The 26,071-nt window shown below is 33.5% G+C and overlaps 8 protein-coding genes across 10 annotated transcripts; 4 read left to right on the top strand and 4 right to left on the bottom strand.

The window, feature by feature from the left end:
• The first annotated feature begins 514 nt into the window (after positions 1-514).
• On the top strand, positions 515-1,759 carry LOC119634663 (diphthine methyl ester synthase). Its single transcript, XM_038028938.1, has 2 exons — positions 515-864; positions 932-1,759. Exons 1-2 carry the CDS (start codon positions 730-732, stop codon positions 1,637-1,639), a joined length of 843 nt encoding a protein of 280 aa, XP_037884866.1. The 5' UTR covers positions 515-729; the 3' UTR covers positions 1,640-1,759.
• Positions 1,760-2,092: 333 nt separating this feature from the next.
• LOC119634662 (COP9 signalosome complex subunit 6) lies at positions 2,093-3,573 on the bottom strand. Its single transcript, XM_038028937.1, has 2 exons — positions 2,845-3,573; positions 2,093-2,769 (listed from the first exon to the last, which is right to left on the bottom strand). Exons 1-2 carry the CDS (start codon positions 3,184-3,186, stop codon positions 2,125-2,127), a joined length of 987 nt encoding a protein of 328 aa, XP_037884865.1. The 5' UTR covers positions 3,187-3,573; the 3' UTR covers positions 2,093-2,124.
• Positions 3,574-5,567: 1,994 nt separating this feature from the next.
• On the bottom strand, positions 5,568-8,583 carry LOC119634882 (prostatic acid phosphatase). Of its 3 annotated transcripts, XM_038029295.1 has the most exons (7): positions 8,334-8,583; positions 8,175-8,273; positions 7,444-7,683; positions 6,939-7,388; positions 6,623-6,881; positions 5,802-5,902; positions 5,568-5,728 (listed from the first exon to the last, which is right to left on the bottom strand). In XM_038029295.1, exons 1-7 carry the CDS (start codon positions 8,508-8,510, stop codon positions 5,702-5,704), a joined length of 1,353 nt encoding a protein of 450 aa, XP_037885223.1. In that variant the 5' UTR covers positions 8,511-8,583; the 3' UTR covers positions 5,568-5,701. The 3 variants fall into 3 exon arrangements, with proteins under 3 accessions (XP_037885223.1, XP_037885224.1, XP_037885225.1); XM_038029296.1 differs by lacking the exon at positions 5,568-5,728 and having other exon boundaries at positions 5,793-5,902; XM_038029297.1 differs by lacking the exons at positions 5,568-5,728; positions 5,802-5,902 and adding an exon at positions 5,967-6,552.
• Positions 8,584-9,622: 1,039 nt separating this feature from the next.
• LOC119634884 (probable serine/threonine-protein kinase clkA) lies at positions 9,623-11,788 on the bottom strand. Its single transcript, XM_038029298.1, has 5 exons — positions 11,667-11,788; positions 11,245-11,581; positions 10,485-11,178; positions 10,059-10,223; positions 9,623-9,999 (listed from the first exon to the last, which is right to left on the bottom strand). Exons 1-5 carry the CDS (start codon positions 11,670-11,672, stop codon positions 9,960-9,962), a joined length of 1,242 nt encoding a protein of 413 aa, XP_037885226.1. The 5' UTR covers positions 11,673-11,788; the 3' UTR covers positions 9,623-9,959.
• Positions 11,789-12,168: 380 nt separating this feature from the next.
• Positions 12,169-13,816, top strand: LOC119634919 (spindle assembly abnormal protein 6 homolog). The gene is made up of 4 exons (XM_038029353.1): positions 12,169-12,365; positions 12,427-12,780; positions 12,853-13,151; positions 13,218-13,816. The coding sequence occupies exons 1-4, from the start codon at positions 12,183-12,185 to the stop codon at positions 13,765-13,767; spliced, it is 1,386 nt and encodes a 461-aa protein (XP_037885281.1). The 5' UTR covers positions 12,169-12,182; the 3' UTR covers positions 13,768-13,816.
• A 135-nt stretch (positions 13,817-13,951) lies between these two features.
• On the bottom strand, positions 13,952-14,807 carry LOC119635049 (coiled-coil domain-containing protein 12). The gene is made up of 3 exons (XM_038029566.1): positions 14,618-14,807; positions 14,377-14,543; positions 13,952-14,317 (listed from the first exon to the last, which is right to left on the bottom strand). Exons 2-3 carry the CDS (start codon positions 14,517-14,519, stop codon positions 13,969-13,971), a joined length of 492 nt encoding a protein of 163 aa, XP_037885494.1. The 5' UTR covers positions 14,520-14,543; positions 14,618-14,807; the 3' UTR covers positions 13,952-13,968.
• A 482-nt stretch (positions 14,808-15,289) lies between these two features.
• On the top strand, positions 15,290-18,834 carry LOC119635043 (serendipity locus protein H-1). The gene is made up of 3 exons (XM_038029560.1): positions 15,290-16,516; positions 16,577-18,003; positions 18,076-18,834. Exons 1-3 carry the CDS (start codon positions 15,516-15,518, stop codon positions 18,579-18,581), a joined length of 2,934 nt encoding a protein of 977 aa, XP_037885488.1. The 5' UTR covers positions 15,290-15,515; the 3' UTR covers positions 18,582-18,834.
• Positions 18,835-20,103: 1,269 nt separating this feature from the next.
• LOC119634843 (lateral signaling target protein 2 homolog) lies at positions 20,104-25,862 on the top strand. The gene is made up of 7 exons (XM_038029248.1): positions 20,104-20,688; positions 21,767-21,907; positions 21,972-22,116; positions 22,306-22,901; positions 22,968-24,289; positions 24,715-25,702; positions 25,773-25,862. The coding sequence occupies exons 1-6, from the start codon at positions 20,653-20,655 to the stop codon at positions 25,664-25,666; spliced, it is 3,192 nt and encodes a 1,063-aa protein (XP_037885176.1). The 5' UTR covers positions 20,104-20,652; the 3' UTR covers positions 25,667-25,702; positions 25,773-25,862.
• Positions 25,863-26,071: the final 209 nt, after the last annotated feature.

The following is a 26,071-nucleotide window of genomic DNA, read 5'->3' as shown; positions in this document are numbered from 1 at the left end:
ACACAACAAGGCAGTGTCCCAAATATCCCAAATAATCGTACACGTTAAAAAAAAATCAACTGCTTATAATAATAATTTTGAAAAAAAAATTTGCGTTTTACGGTTTACTTCATAGTACTTTACATCATCTCGGGGAATTTTTTTAATTTTGCAAAATTTAGAAAAAAATATAACTTGGTTGAAATGTATTTTTGAAACAAAAACCTACCTTGTTCCAATTTTCCAAAATTGAAAAAAGTCACACTGAATTAGTGACCTTGAGATTATTTTGTCTTTTTCCACAGTGATGTTAACTTTCTAAAACATCTTATATGCGAAAAGTTGTCAGCTACATTAACTGTTCTCTAAAGACCATCTACCGCTAATAATCGCAACTTGTATATGTCGATAGGAAAATATTAAAGAATTTCCCTATAATTCTAAACTTCTATGATAGATTAACCACTATTTTGTTAAATTTTGTCTCTGACTCTATCGTGTAGCTGTTATTTTCTTAAAGGAAATTCCAAGTTGATATCATTGCTGAATTTTACAACAACAAATTATTTCGTACAAAAAGCAACAAGCCAGCACGTGTCTGTCCCAGAATTTGTGTAGATTGTAATTTTTGGTTGTAGGATAACGGCACAACGGTAGAAAAGGACCATTGAAAAGAAGCAATAATATAATCAATAAATCGCACAACTTTTAATCTATTATCTGTTGTTCCATTAAGTACATTAGCCGAATATGTTTTACTTGATTGGTTTGGGACTGGGAGATCACAAGGACATTACGGTGAAAGGCCTTGAAATTGTAAAACGATGTAGTCGTGTATATTTAGAAATGTACACGTCCATCTTGGGTTGTCACAAAGAAGAAGTGGTAAGAAATATATTAAAGTATGCTGGCTGTAAAAATGCAGTGATTTGTATTAATATCGGTTTTACAGGAAGCGTTTTATGGGCGTCCACTTCTATTAGCAGATCGTGAACTTGTCGAAGAGAAAACTGATGAAATTCTAGCTGGGGCAAATGAAGAAGATGTAGCATTTCTAGTAGTCGGAGATCCATTTGGGGCCACGACGCATACAGACCTAGCTCTACGTGCTAGAGAGAAGAAAATACCTTACAAAGTCATCCACAATGCCTCTATACTTAATGCAGTCGGTTGTTGTGGTCTTCAGTTATACAAATTTGGTGAAACAGTGTCCATTCCATATTGGGATGAAACTTGGAAGCCAGAAAGTTTTTACGAAAAAATTAAATTTAATCGCCTGCACAATATGCACACATTATGCTTACTTGATATTAAAGTCAGAGAGCCTACAGTAGAGTCTCTGATGCGAGGGCGAAGACAATATATGCTGCCTCGGTTCATGACGGTTGCCGAAGCCGCTCAACAGTTACTAAACATCGTCGATAAGAAAGACGCTCTAGAACATAATACTGTACTCAACGATTTGAGTATGTGCGTCGGTTTGGCACGTGTAGGAAGTGAAACTCAACGTATAGTGGTGAAAACATTACATGATATGGCATCTACGGATTTAGGTGGTCCTTTACATTCTCTGGTAATACCTGCCAAAGAATTGCATCCTCTGGAAATAGAATATTTACAGCACTATGCCACATTTAGACTTGATTCTTACAATTATTAAATTATAAGCTTCATTAAATAGAATGTATTGTAGTGCCGAATTATCGTTTGAATCGTGTACACGACGTAGACATGTTTCACTTTTTTTTTTAATTTGGATTAAATTATTGATAGACTATAATCACCGTGAATTTTTATAAATATAGATTTGTCTTAAAAATCGAGTCATGTTTTACCTCTTAAATAATTCAAATACTTTTGAAAACATTATGCCCATAATTATTCTATTTTATAAATATGTCCATAATTTTGGTCATATCTCATAAAAAACAAGTTTTTTCCTGTCTATAATAATTTTAAATCGAATTCAATTAATGTTATGCAAATAAGATTCTTTTTCTTTTCAATTTGACTTGATTTAATATAGTTACAAGAGATCTTTTAGAAAAAATATTAAATATAATTAGCAATTTTAAATCTTTATTGGAAAATCAAAAATCTTTTACATTAATTTTATACTGTATTAATTTGAAAATCGCGTACAAGTCAGTAATAAAGGCCTTTCATACGTCTACCAGAGCTTTGTCTGTCATACAACACATTAAATTTATTGACGAAATGATTCATATCGTTACAGCCTTTCGTCATGGAACCTAAGTAACTTATTAAACCGACGTCATTGCATTGAGTGTAGAATTCTTCCTGAAACGCTTCACCCTGCATTACAGGTAAACGATGACTCAAAGCGTACACATCTCGTAAAATTTCTTGATTTGCTTCTAACTTATTAGCTTCGACTTCTTTTACGTATTTCAACAGTACTTTTATACGTGTACTTAACATTTTAATAGCACTTTCTTGCGCCACTAAGTGCTCGGCTACGACAGATTTCTCGCCAGTCTCATTAGTAGACATACGAGCAACGTGATCTACACCGATACGTTCGGCTTCTTCAGTTGCCAGGGTATAGGTAAGAGGTACGAAAAGCATAGTGGCTTCACCTCCAATTACATCAATAACTGATTCATATAATTTTAAAGGCAACTGATCTACACTACGTGACATAGGATTTAATTGGAGCATTATAGGACACTCGTTTATTTCCGCTATTTGTTTGTGTATTTTTAGTTCCCTATTGGTCGGGCATTCTCCTGTCGTATACCAACCAATGAAATCTAATTCACTAAATACCTGAAAGATAATTAATTTTTTTTCATATTAAAACTTAATCTTTCCATATGAAGGTTTCATACATTGGTTACCTACTTGTTTGTACTGATTCTCTTTTGTATTATAATAATCGCGATTAATAATCAAATCGCTGCCAACTAACTCGGTCTTTAATTCGAAAGAGTTCATTACTTCAATGTTGCGACCTTTTTGTTTACCAATCAGTGCTCCATAGACTTGCCACGTCTCTCCAGCCTGAGCTCTTATACGAGTCCAATGTTCAGAAACATTCATTATAACGAGAGGATGCAACGAAATACGCACTGAAGGTACAGTGCCAGAATCAGCCATTACCGATGCAGCCGATGCAGCATTGACTGCGGCAACGTTCACCGATTCCGACTTTGGTGGAGTCACATCGATATCCATTTTTTCCATACTTATCGTTCGCCTTGTTTCTTTTATCTAACTTCTTGCCAAACACCAATATATAAAAAGTTTTTATTTCCCAAATTACTTGACCAGCGTGAATGTACGTTTGTTTAATATTCATGCGATTTTTCTATATGCTCTTTGTATTTTTTTCTGCTTCTTCTTCTTCTTCTGCGAGTCGGCCAATCAACAGCAGATGATTTATTGAGTTGAATAAGCGCTCTCTATTTGAACCTTAATAAACTTGGCGGTTATCTTAATTGTAAATGTATATACATCTATATGTGTCGTTCGCCACATACACTATAACCTTTTAATTATTTCAAAAGCATTATTATTAAAAATTCATTTATTGTTTTATTCTATTTATGTAGGTTCAGGATTAAGTTGACTTGCAATCGTAAACAACAGAATATACGACGAGATTTGTCACACAAGAAAAGATGTAAAGACGAAGAAATTAATTTTTGAAATCATATGCAACATCATATGTCAACGAGTAAAAACAGAGTTGTTAACAAATATTAAAAGATATATCGGGTATTGTTTTATCAATTCAATTTATATAACATATTATATAACTCAATTTATATAATATATTGGATATATGATAGCTGGAACTAAAAAAGGCATTGAAATTGTTATCAAATTTACTTATTAAGAAGTATTATCATAACTGTGTGAATTTGAAAATGTTACTAAACTTAAATTAAGGTTAAATTAAAAGTTTGATGAGATTCTCCTATTATTATTAAGACATAAATAAAAATACTAAACTTTTTACAGCCGTCATAGCAGTCTTCCATAAACATTTGTTCTTCTGTAATTTTCTTGATTTAGCAACTTTGTTTCATAACAAAATCAATACTGGACACGTCTATAGTGCTCTGGACAACCAAAAAGTATGACAAGAAAACATATCGTTCTTTCTCTTGAGCTACGACATCGTACGCCTAGCACACCCAGGACGCCTAGTGTAGAAAGCCATCAACATAAGCGCAGGCGGCACTGATGGAGGAGTATCGGCACCTCAAAGCCGAAGTGGAAGCCTGGGCATAACAAATTGCAGAATATCAAAGCCACGAAGCCATTGGATAAAAATTCTTCTTCATTCATTCTTTATTATATACGTATATTTATAAATTGCTGATTTACTTTCTTCTGGTTTAGCTTAGATTAAAAAGGAACGATTCGCTGCCGGCCACCGCCTCATACATATGAAAATTCGCTATATGCTAAAGGTAAGTTTGCCTTTATCTTTACTTATTATTATGTGTAATTTGTTCTTTTTCTTTTTATTTCATTTTAGAATGAAAAACAAGCATATAAGCCTCCATTATTGCTTCAGCAGAATGTGACACTTCCATAGGCTAATAGTAAGTTTGTGGGCATCTTTGTTTATAAAATTCAGTAATCACAAGATTTGAAACCATTGTATATTAAGTTAAGACATCGGAAAAATATATTTATTTGATTCATCATAAAAAAATTAAGTTTGAAAGAAAACTATTCAAACTATATTAGGCTTTTAGAAGTTAAGTTATCAAAAAAAAAAAAGAAAAAAAGAAATTTCAAAATGATTTTTGAAAAGATTGGTGCTTCGTTCACATGTATTTATGCTTAGTTTTAATTCATTACTTTAATGGCATTTATTATACGTATTTTATATACATACATATACTATTATAATGACTTTTATAAAAAAAAAAAAAAAAAAAAAATTGCACAGAAATACTTGACTTTCTCTGTTTAGTTAAATTTTTTATTTTACAAATTCATTGAATTATAATTTTTTATTTTTTAAAATTTTTTGTTTTCCATGTTTAATCTCTTATTTATGTACAGTTTTTTTCCCATTTATATAGATTTCTATACAATATCTTTCATTTTGACCCTAGCGGATTTATTAAACACTTATCTACGATGATATAGACATATTTCTTTGTTAAAAAAATAATGTTCATTCTATGAATAATTCTCACTTGTTGTATTATATAAAAAACCTTTCGGTATTTTACTTATCTAGTTTTAACAAATTTTTCAAAAATTTGTAAACTTTTATATAAGAGATATGAATGTGTTCCTACTAATTTGGAACATAAACATAACAATGTTTAAGAATTAAATGGCTTAGAATAGCACCGAATGATCCTTGACAGAGGACTCTTAAATTATTTGTTAGAAATTAATATAATAGCGAGGATTCCTCTATGTAGAAAAGGTAAACAAGTATCTTTGAAATATGTATTTTAAAAAACGTTCAAATATATGAAAAGGAGCGAGGATTATGTACAGCATATTACATTTATATAAATTATTGTATATATATTTGTTAATTTGTTAATTAAATATTAATAAAAATGGATGAAATATATATAGACGATTAAAAAAAAAAAAAGAAAAAAATAGAAATGCGATATCGGAAACTGCGGTAAAAATGCTAAAAATTATTTAGTGTCGTAAAAGCCTTCTTTCAGTTGTTGAGGTAAACATTTTGTGACTGTAGCCGGTTTTAGTCGATTTAGGCAGATAACTTATATTGCCAATTCTAGTCATAAGAAAAGATTTTTTATTTTAAATGAGTTTGATTATAGATACACTGAAATATTTATTTAAGCCACCTGCGAATAAGACACATAGTTTTTGTAACTACGGCGCCGGTAGTAGATCATAATCACATAAGATAGTAACAGCATTACAGTGATAATAATTACCAAAATGCCTAGAACAAACAAATAAACAAATAAGATGACAGTATTCAATTTCTACTTCTTCAATAATTCATTATATTTTATTTTTTCTTGATTTTAGAAATTTTTTTTATTGCTTGTTAACGGAGGTTTTAAAAAGGAGGCCTAAAAAAACAACGGCCGATTTTTTGGATACCTTTAACGAAGGTGTAAGATGATATGTGAATCGTGGTCTATAAATTATTTATAATCAAAATTTTTAGTTTTCAAGTTGTGTTTATATGTTATGTATGCAAAACCTTCCAAAATTTCTATATTTGACTTTTTGAAACAATATACTTTGAGGTGTGCAGATATAAAAACGAAAACTCTTTTTTTACCATTCCTTCGAACAAAATTCATCATATATCAATAGTCGAAATTGTTGTAAAGGTATTTATTACTGTGGGATCAGATTCGATTTTTCATATAATTCACTTTGTAACGTTCAAATTTCCTCTTTTTTTTTGCGTATTTCGCGGTACGAAAAAATATTAAATTTGAAAACGTTATAGAATTTTACGATACCAACCTGCAACTTAAGCACAAACACACAATTTTATATAACCACGTAAAACATTGATCGTTCAGTAGTAAGACAATCAGGTGGACGATATTATATTCTATTCATTGGATAGTTCGGCTGAATATCAAAATTGAAAGCACTTCTGCTTATGCTTTTAACATATATATTAGAAAGCAAATTATCTTACCCATAGCCGCGCCAATATTGGCTTCTTCATAAGTCATCATAAGTGTGGTTAGTTTACACTCGAAATTCCAGTCTACGGGCAATATGTTTTCATATAACGTATACATTTTTCGCAAAGGGCATTCTGTTCCACAACTTGGAATATACAATGGCTGAGGTTCAGTTGAAGAATTCTTGTAGAAAATGGAAACAAACGGTTGCCTTTCATAGTCTAAACGCAATTCAATTAATACGCAAGCCGTATAAGGCGGACTGCGTCCCTGGAAATTTTGAAAAAATTTTCATTTACGCATGCAAAACCCATCATCACAACTTACGTTGAATAATTTTAACGTGTTTAAAACATTAGCTATTGTTGTATCATGAGCACTGTACATCCAGATTTTCCTATCGGGATCTAATTTGCCATTTACTTTGTCTGTGAATCTCTGTAGTATCTCTTTAATTAAGGGTCCAGTCTTAAGACGCGCCATGTAACGAGTATAGGTGCCAATAGTGAACGTAAAATCTGATATAAACTGCAAATCCGAGCTCGGATAAACTTTTTTAGTCCATTCAGGTAAGGTTTTATTATAAAGCCCTTCAATATAAAGTGTATTGTTGAAGCGTTGTAGATCTTCCAATGAGTTCATTGAACGGCCGGTATATTTCGATAAGTAATTAAACAGATAACCAAATCTAGTATTAAGTTTTTGAAATACATCCGAGTTCCTTAAATTTGACAAAGCGTGGTCATAAGCGGGACATGCAGCTTTACCTGCTAAAACCTATAAAATGATAAGGTTATTGATTGTCTAACAGTTGTAGGAGGCGTAAATTTACTGAATCCATATATTCGGGCATTGTATGCACTGGTATTGGTTGCCAATTTACATCAGGATTCCAAATATCGCTCGCCTCCGGCTGATAGAGACCGGCTAGATTACATAAGGAGCTCATTAGAGTGCGATCCACGTCGGTTGAACGTACAAAAATTTCATCTTCACTATAAATTTCGCTCAAGAGTTTATTATAACGTTTCCGTAACCATCGACCTAAATCGTACTGTTGCTGCTTGCCAATCTATACCAATACACAATATGTTAACGTAATATTAATTAATAGAATCGGAAAGATTCTTGAGTTTGAATGTCTTAAATTCTGTACGCGGCAGATTAAGAGAACATTCTAAGCAAAAGAACTTGAAAATAGTCTTTTTAATAAAGATCTAGCGAAGTAAAATTAGTTTTCTCTTAACAAAAACTGGATAATTTGCATATAGAGTGCAGCCCGCGCTCTCTATTGTTTATGACGATGTAATTATTGTATAAATAATAGTTTTCTTTATTATATAACAGTAAATGCGATATTTATTAACTCTATTGTTACTTAAACTAACAAACATTACTTCCCTGACTATGAATATTGTTCTTTCTTTAGTTTTTTTTACGCGAGTAAAGAAGTTTGTATTCCCTGACATTGTGTTCTGTCCTGTTTTGTTTATTTCATTAAAGTTTGCAAATAAATAACTTGTTCGACAATGAAAAAGATAATTCAAATTTACACAAACTTACATTTGTTAGTTGTCCCCAACCGGTTGGCCAATACTTTAAATCCCCCCAAGGATCCGTAGGATACGGTTCAATTGGAGTTCGATCTCCGTGTCGGTATAGCTTTCATGAAAGATATTAAAACTTACTAAAATGGTTAAAATATGTTTTAGCGAACTCTACCACATGAGCAAATATCAATTCTTGATTTATAGTTGTATCAGCAACAGGCGTTGAAGTAGCAGTTGCCAAAGCGTTATTGCCAAAAATTGTAGACCTTATTAAGCAAGCTAACAGGAAAAAACAGGAATTGCAAAGGACCTCTCCATTTCTTGATAAAGTTAAGCAATGCATTAGCATTTTAATTTGTTTTTGCCATTAACAATTAACAAAATATATTTGCAATCTTGTTGTATACAAATTTTTCTTCTGATTTCCAAACGAATGAAAATTTTATTTATATATTGCTTTAATGCTTATTTCATTTTAGAAAAAAAATCCCATTTTTTCTTATTTGTCGTCGTAGCTCTCTGCCTCTCTGCCTCTCTCTCTCTCTCTCTATCTGATTAATCAAAAACAAGTCGGAGCTATCATCTCTTCATTGCTAAGGGATAAGACACATAGAAACCTTATGCGCGAGTATTAAAACGCTTTAAAGCGTTAAATACAATAACATTAAATATTTCCATGTATGTTGGGCATTAAAAATCGATCTCTTTTTATATTAATTTTTCATATAATTACTTTATTGATTTTTTATAATTAATTCATTTTCATATTTTCACTGGAATATTTATACAAACATTGATTTTATTTTTATTTCTCAACGATGCAACGATGCAAGCTTTGTACGAGTGATGCGAAAATAATAAACCGAAAAGAGCAACACATACATACTTCAGGTTCAAATAAGAAATACAGTCCCTATATAAATTATAAATATAAGTAGCGTCGTCATCAATTTAAAAAATTCGATGTATCCTAGGTCTTCTTTCCTTTGCAATATCTAAAAATGAGCGAAAAATGACTCCATATCATGCAAGAGATATTGAACTAAACATTAATACAAATTATATAGAAGTATAGAAGGCTATTTAAAGATCCTACTTATTTGCTGTTTACTAATTTAATTAAGAAGAAATCCACATATTTAGATTGATGGGCAGATGGAAATTTATAATCTCACGCTTGAAATGAAAGTTTAAATTGAAATAGAATTAATGTGGATGATTGATCAACCAACCAAGGTACAAGTAATATCGACATTTCTGTGCACGTTCGCATACACCATTTCCTGCTTGTTTTAAACGTTCTCGTTTACCTACCATTTTTCTCCAGTTCAGTGCCGAATGTCATGATCGCGTCATTTTTTGTATATATATTCACAAACTTACTTTTATTATTTCTTCTCTTCTATAACAAAAATTATATCTCGTTCAAATGCTAATTTCTACGTCCCACCAAATGAATAACGAAACATCATTTAATTTGGTATATAATTTCAATGTAGTTTTTCATACTTTTAATAATGTAAACTACACTTCCCAAATGGCGAAATTCCAATTGATATTTTGTACAACAAATAGGAATTTTCCCAAATCATCGTTCCGCAAATGGATGCCTCGATGCTGGCCATCTTGACAACAAAGAAATATTGCAATTTTTTTCAGATGTTTATACGTATAAATATGCATTACGATTGATATCTTTCTTTAATTAGAAATGTTAATTTGTAACGGTTTTCATTTCTAATGTGTCCTTAATAAGTAATTGATGATTGTGGAGTTTCTTCATATGTTATCATTCGTTCTAGAAGCGCCGATTTGGAGCATTTTGATGAGATGTATTGCTGCGAAAATAACTCGAATCATATTACAGTTATCGCAAGATTTACTTTTGTAAACTTACCGGAAGCTACCACCGCGACTCTCATAGTTACGTGACGATCCCAAAGGTGGAAATTGCTGTTGGTAACTATTACTGCCATAACCAAGGCCTCCTCCGCGATTGCCCGAGAAGCCACCCCGGTTACCAGGAAAACGATTGACACCACCGCGATTCATATTTACATTCCTGCAAAAATATGAAAAATGATTGTCAATAAGAACATATTTACAAATCAAATGAATTGTGTGCGGCGAAAGAGTTTCTAAGTCTATTGAAAATTTCTTCTTGGAAACGTGAAGATTTAGTTAAGATAAACGTATGGAAGTATTTGATATTCAAGAATTCACTCGTAATTTCCTCGAACACACGAAGTTTTATTCAAATTATACTCGTTCATTTTTTTTTTTTTTTTTGTATGTTATAAATTATGTATTTAAATAAACTTACATATTGGATGCGTTGCTTCTATGGTGATATATAACGTTTTCATCAGCCGAGTTCCCACCATTTCTTTCATAAGATCCGTGTTGCGACTGATTGGAGAACTGCTGTTGAGATTGATTTGTAGGTAGAGCAAATCCACGTCGATCCTTTTGACCGCCTCCTCTAGACAAAGTACCTTTGTATCCGTAAGAGTTAAAGTTGGAGTTATTTGAAGAATTTCCCGCATGACCGGAAAATCCGCTTGAAGAGCTATTGTCGTTTCGGAAGTTACGACCTCCATAATTTTGACTATTGCTTCTCCACTCACTTTGAATGGGGGCATTATCGTAATCAGTTTGAGAAGGAACGTTGGCTTTGGGAGTAGTGGTGTAGCTGTTTCCACGCCATTTGTTATTTGCAAAATTGTTGCTGCTTGCTCGACCATTTCGATTACCTGAATAGGTAAAGCTACGGGAACCTTCTTCATAAGAATCCAGACAAGCAGTCGACATTTGTTCCGGATAGGGTGCAGGTCTGCTTGATTTGAAAGATTGATTGCGCATTGGACCAGCACCACTGGTGTTGGACTGATTACCACCCCCACGACCGCTTTGTAAATTGCCCCTTCTGGCTCCGCCGCGACCATAATTGCCACGAAATTGTGAGCCGCCGCGATTACCTGGAAAGTTCACGCCTCCTTGAAAGCAATCATCGCTTCCTAGAATTAACAATAAACGAAAACTCTAATTATTTGTTTTCGTTAGTAGAAATTTACCACTCATACCAGAATGACTGCCACTGCCACCGCTTCTAGTAAAGCACATGGCACCAACTCTTCCACCTCTGTTAATACCTATAAAAGCACCTCTTACCATTGATTGACCAAGAGAATCTTTCTTTTCTTTCGGTCTACCAGCTTCGACCACAATAGCTTGTCCTTTAAATTCAGTAGCATTTAAAGCGATAATTGCACTTTCCGCCATCGCAGCATTTTTCATGTGCACGAATCCGCAACGATTCATAATGTCGCATTCTACTACAATTCCATAGCTCTCAAACAAATGACGAAGTTCTGAAGGCTTCGTTCCAGAGGGAAGTGAACCCACAAATACTTTTGTGCACTAGAAAAAGAGAGAAATAAAAAAAAAAAAAATTTTTTTTGTTAAATGAAATTATTGTTAATTACTTAATCGCCATATTGCTTACCGCCATTTTGCGTTAATTATTTAAAAAACCAAATGTATTTTTCATGTAATTTTACACTAAATGTGTAGAAATAATACTTTTTTAGCTCTCCTCTTGACGCGGCTTTCTTATAATTTGCACAGATTTGTAAATAATCGTATTATTCAATATTGTCTACTTACACAAAATACAACCAACTAAAAGTAACCTGTATGTATCTTAAAGATAAATAAATTGCGTTTGTCATTTATGTAAATGTAAACCTTAAATTAAAAATTCTTTATCAATAAAATAAAAGAGAAGAGATAATTTAACGCCAGTATTTTTCATACAATACGAGAGCAAATAACTTATGAAGTATCCGTGAATTCCGTGATAGGAGGAAATACTACGAATGTAAAAGGATTTATTAAAAAATGTTTGTAGGGTGAGAAACTTTGATGAACATAATCCACAAAATGTCAAATTTGAAATATTGAAAATTTTGTGTTGAACTTATTTTTATTTATTTTTCTTTAGACCTCTTTATATTTAAAAATGTTTAACAATTCTTCGGTGCGCTTAATAGAAGAGGATTATTTTGCGAATATTAACTATAGTAAAAACATTGAGTATATGACTCCCACCACAGAAGTTATGGTAAATTTTTCTTCAAATGGTTTGAAGGCGAAAAAGGCTTGTTTTATTTATGCGGAAAAGTTGGATTTAAAAGGATTAGTAGTAAGGATATTTCGGTATAATATTTTAAATATGTGTATATGTGTATTAATAAATTTAAAAGCAATTGAGAGTGGCTGAAAAGTCGGATCATCGTAAGATGTACATTACGACAGTGGATAGCGCGTCATTTCAAGAGCTGAAGCAAGAGCAATCACTACATGTAACATTTTCTGGCTTCAAAGAAAATATGGTACAAATTCTACAAGATTGCAAATTAGGTAAATTAGAGGTCTGCTTGGTCCAAGATAGCCGAATGAACGAATCTAATGCATCAACGTCAATAATTCCTGCCTATAAATTGCAATTTGTAGAAATAAGACCATTTAAAAATCTGGTCCATCTTAGCCTGCCTTGCCAATTGGCTTCTTTAAACGTGATTTTATTTTACATGAACAATATTTTGGAGAAGTTACAGGTTTGTCAGAGAATTAATTAATCTTTTCAATTATTCTAATGAATGAACGCATTATGAATGGACATTATTTAGAGAAAGTGTTCTCATCACGAAGACAGGGCACAACAGCTGCAGCATGAAAATCATAATCACATAAGACGCATAGATCAATTAGATAAGGAATGTGCAAACCTTAGGGAAAACCTTTTAGAATCAACGCAAGCCTTGAACCATAAACATTCGGAAGAGATTTTACAGTTGCAAGAAAACGTTCAAAAATTAGTTGAACAAAGACAAGAAGATAGCGAAAGGCATTGTAGAGCTATTGCTTCCACGCAAGCACAGTTGGATAAATTACAAACGGAAAAATGTACTTTACAAGCGGAGAGGATGTAAGTATATTAAAAGTGAATTGTAACAATGCGGGCAATTGGTCCAGCTTTTTAAATGCGTTTCAGACATGAACAAAAATGTAATGAAATTTTGAAAGAAGAAATATCGACGTTAAAAGGGCGTATAGCCAATTTGAAAGAACAAAATGAAAAGTTGCATAAAGAAATTTCGATTTTAAAAAACGGAGAGCGTAAGGCTGATATGCATTTACAAGATTTTCGAAAAGAAGTAAATGATTTAAAAGAAATATTAAAAAAATGTGATAAGAACAAAGCTGAGCTCGTAGCTGAGTTAGAGGCTGAAAGAAAAATTTCGTATACTAAACGACAAGCATTGGAAGTGGCATCTGATGAAATATCAAAGGCAAATCAAATTATTATAAAACAAACGCAAGAAGCGGTAAAATTAAAGAAAACCATTACTTGGAGAACCGAAGTGGCCGTACAACAGGAACAAGCCATTAAACAGAAGGATGAACTTTTGAAAGATAAAGGAGAAGAAATAGAGTTCCTTAAAGAAGTTGTGGATACTTTGAGGAAAGAGATACCCAAAGAGATCGACTCGTTACGTAAATTTGCTAAATCCCTGGAGACAAAATATTCAGAACGTTGGTAAAATTAAATAAAATTTGGACAAAATTTCTCTGATTTTATATTTTCAGAAATCGAAGCGTTAAAAATAAAACTCCAGTCACCTGACAAAGAAAATCGTCCATCAGCGAAGATAGGAAATATACAAAGTCAATAAGAAAAAGAGAGAGAGAGAGAGCGTTGAATGTTTTGTAAATTTTTTAAATATGTTCTTTGTAATAAAGTTTTATTCGTCTTCAGGTAAAGCTGTGACGGCCTGAGCGGCGCCAACGTTAACAATTTTAGATATATCTTCCTTGTCTTGATTTTTCTTCAGACGTTCTCTTATCAGTTCCGTTATTGCTTTTTCCGTTCGCCTTTCCAAGCGCTTCAGTTTCTTAGAAACATCGCGTTTTAAATCCCAATCAGGTTTACGTGGGGCTAAGTCTGTGATATCAATTTCGTCAACAACCATAGGTTGCTCCAATAACTCCATTTGAGATTCTATCGCTACTTCTATATCCCCTGTTGGTTCCTGCGGCAAAATTTCAGCGTTGATAATATCATTTTGAGGCTTATAACTCCGGAACACGGGTCTGAAATATAAAAGTGCAATCACTCAGCTTTTAAAAATTTTTTTTGTTTATATGTCTACCTTGGTAATTTTTCTGGGCCGTTTTCATCTTTATCCGACTTTTGTGCTTTTTCCCTCAATTGCCGCAGACGTTCTTTTCGTTTAACTGATTCCGCTGTTAATTTTCCCAAAGTTGTTTCATTTGCTGCCATCCTGTTGGGCATTTGCTTTTCTTTAATTTGTGCTGACTTGAAGTAATTAAAAAAAATGATTTTTAAATTGAAAAAAGAATTGTTTCTGCAGAGAATTTTTCGATAGTTACAGCTGTAACTTCGTCCTCGCCGTCCTAGGATAGCTTTTGTAAAACGTGCATGTAAGGAATTGTTTCCAATTCCACTTTATATACACTTGCAAACTAATATCATCTGATCAATCTAAACTATGGCAATAAAAACAAGTCTGTACAAAAAAAAAAAAGAAAAAAAACAATGCTAATTAAGGTTTATGTGTGTGTTAACTTGATCTTTATTATTTCCTTCTCAACTATTAATCCAGTGGCCTTTGGAGGACTTTGTGTACTGCACTTAATGAAATTAAATAAATAAAAGGAAAATAGTCGGAATGATTAATACCGGGAAATGAGATATTATTATGAAATGATAAATTCCAGTTATCATAAATCAAGTTTTGGTTGTTTTTAATGAAAAGCCGAATTTCCAAAACCAGCGAATTTTTATGTATGTGAACGCATGTTAATTAATTAAACTTCCTTTTTCTCTTTTATTTGATCAAACCGGAATTATTTCCTTGTACCGATGTAAACCTATAACAGTTTTTTCTCGATGCGATCTGGAAAGAATGTGTAAATATATATCATTTCCGTTTAACGCATTCGCCCGTTTGCTTTGCAGTATCGGTTGCGTCATAAGTATCGAAGAATGAATGGAGTCGCGGCAACACTAAAATAAAAAGAAGCGAAGAGGAAAATAAAAATGGCGTGTCAAAAACAAAGCGTCTTTTTATAGGTGATTGTGTTAATTTTTCATCTGAAATTTTCATATAACATTGTTTATTTGTTCCATAAGAATTATAAAATACCTCAAATAATTGGGGCATACACAGAACTCAAATCATAAATTGATTATAAAAAAGTGTGTAATTAGGAATAAATCGTTAAACGGCATAACCTCTAAAAATAGTGACATAAATAATAAAGGAAAATGAAAGAAGAAGCAGAGACGAATAGAAAATTGCCGCCTAAATTGATGGGTGGAAATACATGTAGTGCAAATACATTGACTACAAATACCCCTAGCAAACAGCAAAGTGATGAAATCCTCAGCGCTTTATTGCGTATGAATAATTTTGATTCGATATCAAGCATCAAGGATGAATCACTGGACATAGATCTATCGGCATGTGTTACCATCACGGGCGACCCATCAGGGATAATAGGAGGAAACAGTCTATCTTCTTTGGACTTTTGGCGGGTCTTAGATGAGAGTGCTCAAACAACTCAACTCGATAATGGCAGCAGTTGCAGTAGCGGCAACAAGGATAGGCCTTCGTCACCATCAGCTTCCAGCATTATAGCTTTAACCACTGACTATAAAAGCGAGCTGAAAGACGTACTAAAAAAACAACAAACCGATTTTAGTGGTACTTTCTTGCGACCCGAAGCACCATCATCAACGGGTATTGGCTTTAGTCCTCTTAAGCGTGCAGCCAAACCTATGCCTACGGAGCAAATTGTTAAATTTGATATGCAACAATTGCGAGACAAATCTCCTACGGGAAATTCAATGAAATTAGAAGGAATCCCTTGGTTAGCTCCTATCTACATACAGTCAATACCAAAGACCATCGAAAGCAATATCACAAAAAATATGGAAACCGTGAACAAGGTGGCACAGATTAAGAACGAAATAAATATAATTCCGAATCCATCAACGCCACCGCCTTTAGTAATTTTGGACAATGGATGTCAAGATATACCAAAGTCAACAGCCGAATTACTATATCAGTGCCTCGATTGTGAAGGGAATGTATTTCAAGATGCAAACGAGTTATCCAAACATACAAATCATCGAATAAATTATAAATGCTCGGAATGTGAAAAAGAATTTGATCTGGAAACGTCTCTAAAAAAACACTTGAAAACCCATCGACCGCTAGATGCGCGCAAGGATGCATGGAAAAAGTGTCCAGATTGTGGCAAGTGGTAAGTACTAGGGCATTTATAATGAAGCGAATTTATTTATAGTCTTATTTATTTTTGCAGCCTTAAACTTGGTAGTATGTGGATGCATCGCAAAATTCATGCAGAAAATAAAAAATACGGTTGTGATATTTGTGGGCAAAAATTTGTTCAAAAAATTAATCTCACTCATCACACTAGAGTTCATACTGCTGAAAAACCTTATGAGTGTTCCGAATGTCAAAAGCGTTTTCAGGAGCGTAGCCATTTACAAAGACATCAAAAATATCATGCTCAAACACGATCGTACCGCTGCGATAAGTGTGGTAAAATGTACAAAACTGAACGATGTCTGAAGGTGCACAATCTAGTGCATTTGGAGCAAAGACCATTCGCTTGCACAGTTTGCGACAAATCGTTTATTTCGAATTCCAAATTAAAGCAACATTCTAATATACATACGGGGGAAAGACCTTTCAAATGCAATTATTGTCCTAGGGATTTTACAAATTTTCCCAACTGGCTAAAGCATACTAGACGCCGTCATAAGGTCGACCATAAGACTGGTGAAATGCTTGAAAATATTCCTTCATATTGCTCAAAAAAGTCAACACGTACTCCAAAGGAAAAGAAAAATAATGAAAGCGCCATTGCAATAACAACGGCTGCAACAGCGGCCAACACAAAACCGACAGAGCCGGTATTGCCTGTCCAAGGTAACAAGGCAATTCAAAAAATCAATCAAAAAGACAACTCTGATCTCATAAAATCGAATGTTAAGCAATTAACGTCTTTAAATGCTGTTAACAAGGCTGTTAATATTGCAACGTCAACCACTGACAAGTTGGGAACATCAGCTCCGCCGCCCTTGGCTAAAATGCCTACAAAACGTAAAAAGAAACTGTCGCCTGCATCGGATGTGGAACTGAAAAGAAACCAAGATGGAATTCATTATAAATCGAGAACTACAACGTCACAGAATATCACCTTAGCTACGAATGGAGGGCCGCCACCCTTAACTCTAGTTTTTAACGCAAAACATATAAATCCACCTACGACCATCACCCTAAATAAACCTATGAAAACCATTGCAAATCCGACAGTAAAGAAGCCTGAAAAAGCTAAACGGGAACGTAAACAGTCAATGCCAAAGCAAGTGCAACAGGTTCCGCCGCCACTACTTATCAAAAAAGAATTTATCGAACCAAATGTCGATTTGAAGATATGTAATATATCGCATCCGCAAACAGTAATGCAACCGCATCAAGCTAAAGCAAATTTTCCTGATTTGCACTGTTTGAGCATTAACTCAGCTGAGGAACTGATTATAGAGCAGGCATTAGAAATGGAAGAATGTGGTCTGTATAAAGCCCCCACAACAGTGGGTGACGTTATAGTGCATAATTTTGCGGATACTGATAATGCTATATCATCGGAAGCTGTGGCAGATTTACATTTCAAAATCAAGCAGGAACATGATTTCGAATTGAAATTGAAATCGGATGATTTAGGTAAATTAAACAAAAAAAAAAATTGACCGAAGTAAAAAATTAGTAAATAAATATATAAAAAACTTATTTCAGATTTGCTTAAGAAGAGCATGTGCTCTTCCCTAGAGTCGTCGCCGTTTTCTTCTCCTGCCTCAATGGAATTTGCAAGTTCTTCTACGCTCTTAAACACTACCACAGCAGAATTTGTCGGTAATAACTTTTATTTGCCCACTTTCAGCATTAGCAATCAAGTTGTAAGCAATGATAACGGTAAAATCGAGCAAACATCAAATAGTTCAATAACAACCGAACTGCCTCAACTTATCGCTACAAATATTTCAGTGCCCCAAATTATTCAAGTAGATAATAGACCTTCACGTTCCAACGATCAAACGATTGTTTCTTCACCAAAGCAAACTATTATTAATCAGGTTTATTTGCCACTGGCGGTAAATGCAAGTCCCGCAGTAATTATGAAATCAAATCAAGCGTTGCCTTCCGTGGACACTTTACTATTTTCGCATTCGAAATTGGGCATATTTAATGGTCGCGGCTTGACTAAGCAAGTGGCAACCACTGCTCAACACAACTTGTCCTAATCCAAAGTCTAGAAAGGTAAATGAAAAACAACTCTATAATAATGAAGAAATTATGGAGGTGTTAGTCTTATAAGTCCAATTTTGTACTCGTTTTGTACCAATTTACCAATATTTGCTGTCATGTTATGGGAAAAACATTTTAACGATAAAGTTTCACCTTGTAAAACTAAGTTCCGTTTTGCTATTTTCACTATATCAAAGTGAAAATTTAACATATGTTTACAAATTAAATGTTTTTTCCTTTCTTTTTTTTTTACCATTCACTTAAAATACCTACTTTATAATTAATCTTAATTTAGTATCCCAAAATTTCGTACAAAATTAATAAACGATTATTAAAGAGTAAAGTAAGTTTTTGCTTGAAATCTACTGTATGTATGATGTATATTAAGCCTTTTGTAAGATCTAAGTTTGATTTTAAGATTGTTGGTTGGCAAGGTTATCGTCAAGTGCGCGCTATGATTAAGACAACGTACTATCATTGGCGCCCGTAAATAATCGCATTTTTTATGTATTTAATTTTATTGATAAAGGATTTGTTTTACATCTTAGATCGTCGTTTGTTTGAGATTTTTCTTTCTTGCTAAAGAAGTGAAATCTTAGTCAGGCAAAGCCTCCTCTTTTTGAATGTGACAAAGTAAATTACACTTCACGCACGCTCTTCATATGGAATGGGATCTGAAAAATTGATCTACGTTGTCTACACTCAGCACAATTAATTCGTATGCCAAATAGCTACTGTGGGTTAATTTTTATCAGGAAATGTTAAAAATCAAATCTTTCAACCTTACATAGACGTAGTCTTTTGGTTTCAAAATTAGTGCCTTTTGCACTAAAACATCTTTCGTTAATTTAACATATTCATTTTTACATTAATTTGGCGAATTTCATAAGTTTTGAAACGATTAGCAATACAAGTGCTTCCAAATTTGTGATTACTAACTTCATTTTTGTGGCCAGGAGAATGTTTACAGCTAATGTAAGAAGTAAGTACTAAGTAATTTAGAAAATCTTAAGGCTAAGCTGAAGAAAAGCAAACAATAGTTTGAAATGTCGCATCTTATGTGCAAGAAGACATTCAACGTCTTCTCAATATGCTTAAGCTCGTAAATTAACATTTACGATATATGATTATTAGTTATATATGTGATCTGGCATTCCGGCATTTATCCATTGTAGGATGCATTCAGTGTGATTAACGCAAAATGGCGATATTAAAGAAAAGTTAAACATACTGTTTACATCGTTCTTCGCTGCTGAGAAATGTTTTAGAAAACTAGGCTCCGCCTATTTTATTTTTCATTATTAGATTCGCAAAAATAATAAATTAATTGTGCTTATTTATAGAAAACTAAATATATATTAGGAATTTTTTGAAGAACTGTTTGCTAACGGCGCGAAACGGCGGGATGCCCAATATGTAGAAAAAAAAAAAAAAAAAGGAAAAAAGTTACCGAGAGTGTTTTATGAGTGCTTGTTATCATTATACACATACATACACACACACATACACATACACACAGGCACATCGAAAAGCTGTATTGGACTTTTGCGGAGGAAATACTGCGGGGTGATTGAGTTTTAAGTAAAGTTGGTTGATTCTCAACTGTATTTACAATAAAGTTAAAGCAAAAAAAATTTACTTTGGGTGTTTTCTTCTCAGTATATATATTTAAACAATAAATCTTTAAATATATTCTTAAGTGAAAAGTGAATTTAAGCAATTTTGAATAATGTTCGCTGTGCATATGTGAAAAAGATGGAAATGAGAAGATATAGCAAAAGTAAATGAAAATAGAAAAAAAAAATTATCAATTTAACAACAGTTGGCAAACAGTTTGATAACCATTGCTGGTGTGTTAGACATTGGCTGAGCAGTTGTTGTTTGTTTTGTTGGCTCTAGATGCTTTATATATATTTTGTAAAGAAAAACGGGCAAGGTTTTTGCGAGTATCGTGCCTATATTATCAACAAATTATTAAGTGATTATTGAAGTGTTGAACAGCAGAAGGCCAGCAAATTTCTTTTTGGAACTAAAAGTTAACGTTAACAATTTTGTCAATTGTAAATAATGGAAACATTACTCAAATGGTTAAATAAGCCCAAGGTAAGTAAAATTCCAATTGCGTGCATGTGAACGTTACAAACATTTGTAAATTAGATATATGCGTATGACAGCGTTCATTATATGATTTAATGTGTTTCTTGATCTCTTTCTATATATATATATATATGTATATATATATATATATACATGTTTTATACGTATCAATCTTTCTTGTTTTTCTTTGTGTTTTCCTTTTATTCACAATCTTACATTCACCTTTCAAAATGCTAAGGCATACGGAATATACAACCATATGCACTTATAAAGAATAAAGTCTCGCATTTCATCTAATCATTTAAGTAAAACATTATATTCACCACTTTATAAGGTGTAAATAAATAAAATAATTGGACCCCATTCATTCAGGATTAAATGCAAACGTTCTCTTTGTCGTATTTCTGTTCTTAATTTTTATACTTGTTGTTTGGTGCTTGATAAAAGATTGTTTGTATTCTAACCTTTAAGGTTAATTTTAAATTTGTTGTCATATTTTAAATATAACCTGCGCTAAAACTCGTTAATCGTCCAGCGACTACTACGTCAGTAACTTAATCATTTCCTAAAAGCAGTTATTTGTTTTGCATATAACGTTGCTATAGTTTGTTTAAAGCAAGGATGACCTTAAGACTGTCGATACTTCACAACTTATAAGGGTCTTAGAAGAGAAGTAAAGTAAGAAATATCTTCACCTAATGTAAAAAATCTCAAATCGAATCAATTCGATTTCTATTTAAATCGATTTTGATACTCATTCTCTTATTTGCGTTTGATCCAAAAAAAAAAAAAGAATTTAGATGTACTGGCAATAGATAATTGCCAACCAGTCTGATAAGTTTGAATGGAACTGTCACAACAATCACATATTCACACAATAACACAACGTTCCAACAAAAGCAGAATTTTGGTCTGTTTTCCATTCATATCAAAAAGGTGAAGAAACAAATGTTTTACTTTAAATGATTTCATCATAAAATTAGAAATATATGATCCGAACATAGTTTATTACGCATGCATCGGCATTTATTAAATGCTCAGACTGATTTGAAAATGTTTTTTGAATATCTAATTAATAATATAGGCGGATGATAAATCTTTACTAGCGCGATTTTTTCATGCCGATAGAGCGTTGGCTCAAGTGGCAAACGAGTTGGATAGTTTCGATGGCCGCACAGAACCTGATCGTTGCTCCCGTTTAGTTACACGTTTACGTCAAGGGCAAGTAAGTATTCACTTTTCATTCGTCTTTGTTTTTTTAATCTTACTCTTCCCTAACAATCTATTAGGATAAGGTATTGGCCATTACGGATCTTATAATTGAGGAGCTATTGGGAGATGAGCGTGAATCACGTGCTTTTCGTGCTAAATTTCCCGAAGAAGTTCTACAGGAAAATCTAGCTGGCCAATTATGGTTTGGTGCCGAATGCTTAGGTAATAATTTCAATCGATTTTTTTTTACTTCTGAGAAACATTGGTGCTACAATTCGTTAAAACCGGTACTTTTTCTATATGAATAAACGGTGGTAACGAATGCTAGCTGTGTGTTTTGTAAGACGTGTTTCTCATTTAACACGAATTTGTTATGATGATGTGGTGATGAATGGTTTGTTTTTTGCGTAGCTGCCGGTTCATCAATAATGAATCGGGAACAGGAAAGTAAAGAAATGCGTCCGTTAGCCGAGGCGGTAACGCGCAGTCTCAATAACGTACGCTACCTTTTACGCGATCAGTGTTTACGCAACAATGTTCCTAATAGTGAACGGCTGCATTTAGATAAAAATGACGCTGCGACAGAGCAATTATTCGAGAGTTTAAAAATTTTTGATCGTCTTTTTGCCGAATTTGAATGGCGATATGTCAGCGCTATGGTACAAGTGAAGTCCAAAGATGAATATGAAATGCAAGAGCTTATATGTGTACTTTGTTCCGAGACATTGCAAAGAGCTTTAAAAGTGGGCTTATTAGATCAGGAGCAAGTTGACGCGTTTGATCCTGCTCTAATGTTTTCTATACCACGTCTAGCTATTGTAACCGGATTAGTTATATATCCAGAGGGACCGCTTAATCTTGATATGCCGGCTGAACAATTATCGGAAATGTTCAGACCGTTTCGTAGCATTTTAATCAAAGTTCGTGAATATTTAAAGAATCTTAATAAAAAAGAATTGTATCATCTGGAACATTTGCTTTGCACTAACGAGAATATAAGTTTGAAGGTAAATCAAATGAATCCAAATTCAGTTTAGATTAGATTACTAGTTATAAGAGCTACTTTTTTACAGAATACTTTAGCATCTAATGAAGAAGTGGACAATAATAATGGTGAAAGCAGTAGAATTGATCGATTGACTGATGGTTTGGCGGTAGAGCTGGGAGATATCGAAAGAGAAAAAATCTCTACATTTAAATTACAAAAGTCAACTAGTAAAATAGGTAACACGAAGGTGACGAAGAAAGCTAATAGCCCTTCACCAGCACCGTCTACATCCAGTTCGTCAGACGGTTCACATTCTCGTTATACAACGCCTTTGACTACTCCATCCACCTCACCACGCGATAATCATTCCTTGACTTCTTCGTTCAATGACTATATCGGCCGGACCACACCTTCTGTAGATAGTTGGACGGACGATGAGGATGGCGAAGATCTTTTAAAAAAAGCAGAAATTTTGTGCCATCGCAATGTCTATGTAGGTGATGATCGCGAACATGACGCTGGCGATGACGCTGACGATGATGATACAGATTCAAATAAAAGTGACGGGAATCATGAAGTCGATGCTGAGGACGCGGAAGACTCGGACTCGGATATACAGGAATTAGATAACGTTGTGGAACAAATAAGAAATTTAGAAATTCCTAATACATGTACAGCAGCTAATTTATTACAGCCGGATGAAGTATGTTTTTCAAATAACTTTATCGTCAACGATGGCGGTGCAGAGCTTTTATCAGCGCACGACAGTAATGACAATTTACCTTCAGATGAATTGCCTACTACTAGTGCAAAGGCGCTCCAAATTTATGACAATGGTTCCTCTTCTTCATCATCTTCAACCACAACAACAACAACGGCAACAACAACGGCAAGCTTATCGTCTCAATGCTCTGATGAACTTGTTCCTCCTTCATCTCACAACGTCAAACTCGCTCCAAATGTTAATTCGATGCAATATACCTGCAAACGTCATCATCACACTGCTTACGGTAAAGAGCATCTCAGGTCTCATCGTCATCACCACCATTACCGTCAGAATCGTCATCATAAACATCGTCATTATCCACAGAATAGTCAACGAAACCAAAAATATTTCGCTGCCAGCGGAGGTGATGTTTCGGAAAATCTTGAACGTCGTCATCACTATCACCATCACCATCATCATCGCCGATGCAGAAGTAAACAGGATAATAGGGGAAATAATGAATGTGACGATTGCTGTAGTGTAGGCAGCAAATCGAAAGAAGAAATTACGGTAACTGGACGGAGTGCTGCAGCAACCTCAGTACGATTGGATATAGATAGTCCTACAACATCTTCTAGTGTACTTGAGAACAATAAGTCCGCAATAGTTGGTTTAAAGAATGTAGGGCGCTTGAAATTCAAGTAAGTTTCTCTACGTTTTGACTAAAGGAACTTTCAATATTGAAAAAAGGAACATGTTGTTGAGTAGGAAAAATAATTTAAATATGTATTTTGTTTTATACATACACATGCATTATTATTATATTGACTACATTTCTATCATTATTAATTTAATTCATTATATCGATGTTTATTGGAATTGAATGGAAAGTGTTAAACATTAGTGAGTTTGCGAGGGAAGAGTGATCAAAAAAAACAATTTATAATTGTTTCGAGATTTTAGAGAAACGAGATTCTTCGGTGCATGAAGAAAAGCTGTAGATTACATGAAAATTTAAAGTAACCCTTCGTTTATTTATTACTTCTCCATTCATCTTTTTTAATAACTAATTAATATTTTTACTTTGTTTTTTTTTTTTTTTATAAATTTTTTTTTTTTATTTTAGGCATACTGAAAATCTACTGCATCGATTGTTTGTGTGTATAGCCGGCGTAGCCGATCAATTACAAACTAATTTTGCTTTCGATCTTAGGCAGATATTACGTAGTGTGTTTTTAATGAACATGACGCCTACGGAGGATGATGATGTTACCGATATACCGAAAAAGGCTAAAGAGAATGAGCTCTTTGAATTTCGCGCCTCCGAGAATGATGTTGTCCAAGAGAGTGCCGGTTCGAGTCAAAGTATTTATTCGGCTGAAGAAGTAAATCCGGAAGATGATTCGCAGGTTAGCAGCAGTAGCAGCGGCAATGAGGTCACAGCTTATCGACACTCAACAGGCAGTACAGCAACTACAAATACCTCAGTTGGCTCGCAAAAACATCCCGATTCGACTATGATACGTCAACAAATCGAACGAAGTCATAGTTTAGATAATCACGAGTCAGCACAAAATATTAATGATACCACCTCTCAACGTTCAGAAGAAATACGTCAATTTAATCGCAGCCGTTACCATTCCACGGGTAGCAATACGCCGTCGTCGTTTTCGTCATCTGAGAATAGTTCACCCGTATATGAGCGCTCATCAAGTAGTCCAAGGAGAATTAATACAAATATAAATTCCACGCAATCAACTGCTGCCCATTTATCCCCGCCTGCATGGATACCGGATCAAAAAGCTCCACGATGCATGTCTTGTAATATACCGTTTACTGCGTTCAGAAGACGACATCACTGCCGTAATTGTGGAGGTGTCTTTTGCGGCGTTTGTTCCAACACATCAGCGCCTCTTCCCAAATATGGGCTAACTAAAGCTGTTCGCGTGTGCAGATCATGTTATGTGCATGAAGTAAATTCTCATTCACATAACAATCAAAATTCTGGTTTTGTGGATAATACCAATAATGAATCACGTCTGAGCCATCATTTGGCCAACACTAGGGCACGTGTTTAATAGTCGGCGTATTTGTAAGAATAATTTTATTATATGGTAAATAATATTAGAACATTCTTATGATAATTAGCTCTCAGTGTTCATATAAATATTTATATATTTACAGGAATGTGAATGTGAATGCCTCGTGTATATATGACCATAATCCATGTAGATCTTTTTTTTTTTTTTTTTTACTTTTTATTTACAGATGGGATCCGGGTTAAATATTTTTAAGCTTTTTAAACTCTTATTCTCTAAAAAAAAAAAAAAATAATACATTTTTTTATATGTATGTATATATGAACGCAGGTGAAAAACATATGATTTATATATATATATTTTTGTTTTCCATTATCTTTTTATTTGGAATATGTATATATATATATATATATATATGTATATATATATATATGTATATATATA

The sequence above is a fragment of the Glossina fuscipes genome, unplaced genomic scaffold, assembly GCF_014805625.2.
Source record: "Glossina fuscipes isolate IAEA_lab_2018 unplaced genomic scaffold, Yale_Gfus_2 3, whole genome shotgun sequence".
Classification (NCBI taxonomy): Eukaryota; Metazoa; Arthropoda; class Insecta; order Diptera; family Glossinidae; genus Glossina; species Glossina fuscipes.
This window is presented reverse-complemented; position numbering and strand designations above follow the sequence as displayed.